Source organism: Bison bison, unplaced genomic scaffold (genome assembly GCF_000754665.1).
Source record: "Bison bison bison isolate TAMUID 2011002044 unplaced genomic scaffold, Bison_UMD1.0 scf7180017864317, whole genome shotgun sequence".
In the NCBI taxonomy this organism is placed as follows: domain Eukaryota; kingdom Metazoa; phylum Chordata; class Mammalia; order Artiodactyla; family Bovidae; genus Bison; species Bison bison.
In genome coordinates, this window is record NW_011494889.1 from 7716351 (window position 1) to 7721289 (window position 4939).

Consider the following 4939-nt stretch of genomic DNA (forward strand, 5'->3'; position numbering starts at 1 on the left):
CTGGGCAGGGAACTAAGACGCCACAGGCTGTGCAGTGCAGCCAAAAAGTTAAAAAAAAAAATGAGCTGTTACTAATTAAGTTGGTTGAGAGAATATGTTCTTCAGATACAGTTAAGTCTTAAAAATCATAGGCAACTGTATTAAAATAGTCTTTGTTGATCAAGTAAATATGCTAGGTATTAGGTATGTGATAAGTAAGTACACAGTCTTCCTAAAGTTTATTGTAGTGGGGAGAGCATGCTAAACAGACATATGCTAGGATGGAAAAGTCCCGGAGTGCTATGCAGGAGAACCTAATCTAAATTTGGAAAAGGTCAGAGAAGGCCTTTAGTGGAAATAGCATTTAAACGGACCAAAAAGTTAAGTGGCTGGAGTACAAAGTAGTCAATATGCAAAGACCCAGAGGCTCGAAATAATTTGGAAAGTTTGAGCAACTGAACAAAATAGCAAGGGACTGGTGAGGCTGCTGAGGCTGGCAAGAAAAACCAGAGGAAGGTAAAGCCAAACAACCAAACCATGTTTTACATGAGGACTGTAGGCTAATATGTATATACTTCAGGAGGCATAATGACTGCATGGAACAACCGCTGAAACAAAACTCTGAATTGTAAAACTTAGTAGAAGGGAAATAAATGACAGAACAAGATATTTTAGTGTGGAGAGGACCTGCCTAGTATATATGTTTATGTATATTAATACAGTTAAATGGGGATGCCTTCCCTTCACAAATGAGTATATGAATGTAATGCCATTCCAACCAGAATCACCATGGTGTTCCTTGTAACTGGACAAAAATTATTGAAGCTTAGGTGAAAAAAATGAATATGTAAGAGTGTAAGATATTTTTGAAAAAGGAATGTGTTGAGAGAGGAGGTTTTTACTCACCAGATATTAAAGCAGTATAAAGCTACTAAAATCAAAGTATGTGATACTGTCATGGGAAAGAACAGATACGTAAGGGAAGTGGACTAGACATTCCAGAAATAGATGCACATGTGTGGGAACGTAATGTAAGCACTCCATTTCACTGGGAAAAGAATACATTAAAAATAATGATAGCAAAACAACCTCAACATAGAATAGAAATTTATAATAGAATAAAAGTTAAGTTATAAAGTTTTAAGTAATAAAAGTAATATCAGAAAATATATACTCTTTAGAGCCTTCTAAAGAAAAACAGGAAACTTGGAAACCCTAAAGAAAAAAATTTGACCAAATTAAAATTTTAAAAACACTATAAACAAAATTTTTAAAAAACAACTGAGAAAAGTAAAAGTTTAGAAAAAGTCAACATATATCCCTAAAACAAAAAACTGCAACAAATAGACCACTGACAACCAGTAGAATGATAAGCAAAGCTTTCATTTGGGAGGCTTCTTGTCTAAGTTCTGTGAAATATTTCTTTGAAAAATACCTCTAATGTTTATCGCTTTGTGTCTTATTAGTTAGATGATGGACCTGATTTATTACTTCACAACTTAAGACTAAGGCAATGGAGATGTATGTATATTAATACATGTGTGTGTATATATACATATATGTGTGTGTATATATAACTTCTTGGGGGTAGTTTATTAACTGATAGACTTCACTTTGGGATGATGAGTAGGGGACCAACTACTATGCTTGGGGAGTCCCTAGGGAACAGAATGTTTAAGATTCTTTTCTTTGGGAGCATTTCTTTAGAGAACCTCTTATCATTTTGCCTAGGGAGCTGATCCCTAGTTGTCAGGCTTCTTGTCAGTATAGGGATATTAATTCTTCTTTGTGGAGACTTTCAGTTAATCCTCTCACTGTAGCTCTCTGCCTTACCGGGTTCTGCATCCAGAGCACCTTCAGGGTCTGTGATGCCAGGAATCTTCCTTCTTGGCTACATCTTTAGGTTCTTCTCTCTTTTTTTCCTAACAGTGATACAGTTATTGAACAGATGCAGTTATCTCTTTAGCTGGTCCCACATGTAACCACTGGACTAAATGTGAGATGGTTTGGCGACATTAGCAACAAGACTGGTAGTGGGGCCTTAAGAACAGGTGACAAACTCTTTTAAGGCTGATCTTGATTCCCTGCCCTAGGCTGGCCAACTGATTGGAAGAGAATTTGCAACATGTAAATATTTTTAGGATTGTAGCCATCAGGATACACACTGAAAAGTAATTCTGTTAACCATTATTTTAGCCTAAAGGAGCCACTTAAGAATGCCAAATGTTTTGTTCAAAATGCCATGGTTACTTTAGTTTAAAAGCCTTTCTTTCAAAGCCACCTCCCTTCACAACAGTAGTGCTCTGGCAGTGAATTGAGTGGTCTAGGATTCGATGAAACTGTGGCTAATTTCCGGTCCCAATCTGGAAAATAAAACAAATTAATGATTTATTTTAAGACTACTTAGTTTTAACACACTGTCTTTTCAGCAACAATTGTGTGCAATAACAGTGATTTATAAGATTTAAAACAAAGGAATATATTTAAAAGATGTGGGGGCAAAAGGGTTTAATCAAAAGGTTGTTTTTGTGGTTCAATCTCTGATTGAGGCATGTTATTAGATTATTCCAAAATGTAAATAAAACGAAATAAATTGCTTAAATTTGTATTCTTACATTCTAATTCTAGATACCCGCTTTGCCCTTTAAGCCCTAATAGGTCTCTTTGTGTCATGTTTGTATCAAAATGTAGTTGTTACCATCCCTAAATTCAGACCCATTGGAGTGCCCTCATGTTTTATATTCCTTGTCTACAATCACCAGCAGTTCTGCTTATCTAAAGGTATGGGTTCAAGGAGTTGGGTTGGACACTGCAATCATTGCATCTACACCCAATGGACCGAAGACTAGAATGTTTCAGTGATAGTGTAACAAAACTTTATCAGGCACCATGCTGTTCCCTGTGTTAGGTGTTGTACTTAGGGTTAACCCTAAAATTCACAGATCCTCAGAGGCCCACTGATAGTTTCACCGCCTCAAAGAGATCAATGAATTTTCCTGAGTTTACAGAGCTTGTGAGAGAGGAGGAGCCCACATTTGACCCAAGATTGTCAGGCCCCAAAGTCCCTAATCTTTTCATTGTTCTCTCCACCTTCCATAGCACTTCAACAGCATTTAAAGAAATAAACATTTCTTAATATTAAGAATGAATAACATTTCATTTACTCAGGAAATATAGCTGGAAATGCCATCTCTGGAAGATTTTAAAAATCAGATTTAACTAAATGTGATGCTGTCCGTAGTTGGTAACCATATGACTTCTCAAAGCTTACTATTGTATTAAATATTAACTCTGACCTTCTTAAGGATTACATTGTATTCCAGGGAAATATATTAATGATGTTTAGAAGTGTTAGGAATCCTACTTGATAGCCTTAGTGATCTTTGTTATGAGAATTATAATGGAGCTGAATTAGGTACTTTTAACCAGGTAAATTTGACAGTAAATGTTTTAAGAACAGAGCAACATTTTGGGGGGATTTCTCCTGCTATTCCACTTAGTGCGTATATATGCCTTCTGACAGTGGGTGCTACCAAGTCTGAAATATACTATACAAATTTGGGGGTGGGGAATACTATGGAAAGAACTGAAATGATTTTTTAGATTTCTATATCATTTGACAAAGTCAAATTATTGTTCATGTGGATTTGTGTGTGATGACTGCTTTGAAATGCATTGCTGAAAAATGAAGTGAAAAATTAGTTGAGAACCACAGAGAAAATTTAATGAACTTGCTGAAGAATCCCATGTATTCCAAATGATTTAATGACTTAGTATTATTTAATATTATCACTTTGGGCAATTAAGAAATTTTAAAGGATAACCTTGATTATATATGATTATTACTTTATGCTCTAGTTTTAGAAATTAATCCCAGTGAGATAGGTTTTTTTTAAAAAACAAACATTTATTGTGGCACATGTTTGATCATTAGTAATAGCTAACAGTTTTGGAGGTTTCTTAATGTTATGTACAAGCACGATGCTAAATTACTTACATGGGTATCTCAATTCTATTAGGTAGATATTATTTTTATCCTTTTTGCATGCGAGAAAACTGAAGGTCAGAATCTTAAGTGTCACACTGCTACTAAAAGAATATATTGTATTTCGGAAGAATGAGGTTTTTAAATTATTTGGCACCAAGGTGCATAAAACAAGGGCAACTTTCATCTGAGGGGCCATCTCACCCTCCCAGGCTATAAATTCCCTGAGAACAGAATCTTCTCTTCTACTGTGTCTTGCACATAGTCAGTACTTAATAAATATTTCCAAAATAAATGGACCCCTATGTCCTAAGAAAGAACTTTTACTGAGGAGGAATTTCTTAATCAATAACCATAATATGTCATGGTCTGTATGTAATCTGTTCTTCAATTGTTCCCAAATAAGAGGTAAGAACCAAACATGAAATGCAAATTGCTAATCTAGACATGAACTTGGCCCTTAAAGTCTGATGACAAAGACTAGCCAAATGGATAAGATTTAAAAACAGTCTTACACCTTGATAAACACTGTAATAGTACTTTCTCTTATTCTGTGAAAGGCCTTCCCCCAAATACTCCTTCAAGGAGTCAGTTTCTTGAATTAAACAAAAGCTCGATTCAGTCAGTGCTCAGCTTCGTAATAATTATCTGTTAGGTCTCTTGCAAACCAGCCCTTTGCCTGCCTGATAGTTGTTTATAAAATAATTGCCACCTAAGTATCTCTAAAATCCAAGTAAGGTGGTTCAGTTCAGTTCAGTCGCTCAATCGTGTTCCAACTCCTTGCTACTCCATGGACTACAGCACACCAGGCCTCCCTGTCCATCACCAACTCCCAGAGTTTACCCAAACTCATGTTCATTGAGTCGGTGATGCCATCCAACCAGCTCATCCTCTGTCATCCCCTTTTCTTCCTGCCTTCAATCTTTCCCAACATCAGGGTCTTTTCAAATGAGTCAGCTCTTCGCATCAGGTGCT

The 4939-nt window shown here is 36.0% G+C and overlaps 1 protein-coding gene across 1 annotated transcript in view; it reads right to left on the reverse strand.

The window, feature by feature from the left end:
- Positions 1–2205: 2205 nt before the first annotated feature.
- Positions 2206–4939, reverse strand: part of LOC104997924 (chromosome unknown open reading frame, human C1orf100) — a 36685-nt gene continuing 33951 nt past the window's right edge. The window contains exon 5 of the mRNA XM_010852908.1: positions 2206–2342. Within this exon, the coding sequence (XP_010851210.1) occupies positions 2251–2342 (92 nt within the window). The 3' untranslated portion in view covers positions 2206–2250. The remainder of the gene's footprint in view (positions 2343–4939) is intronic.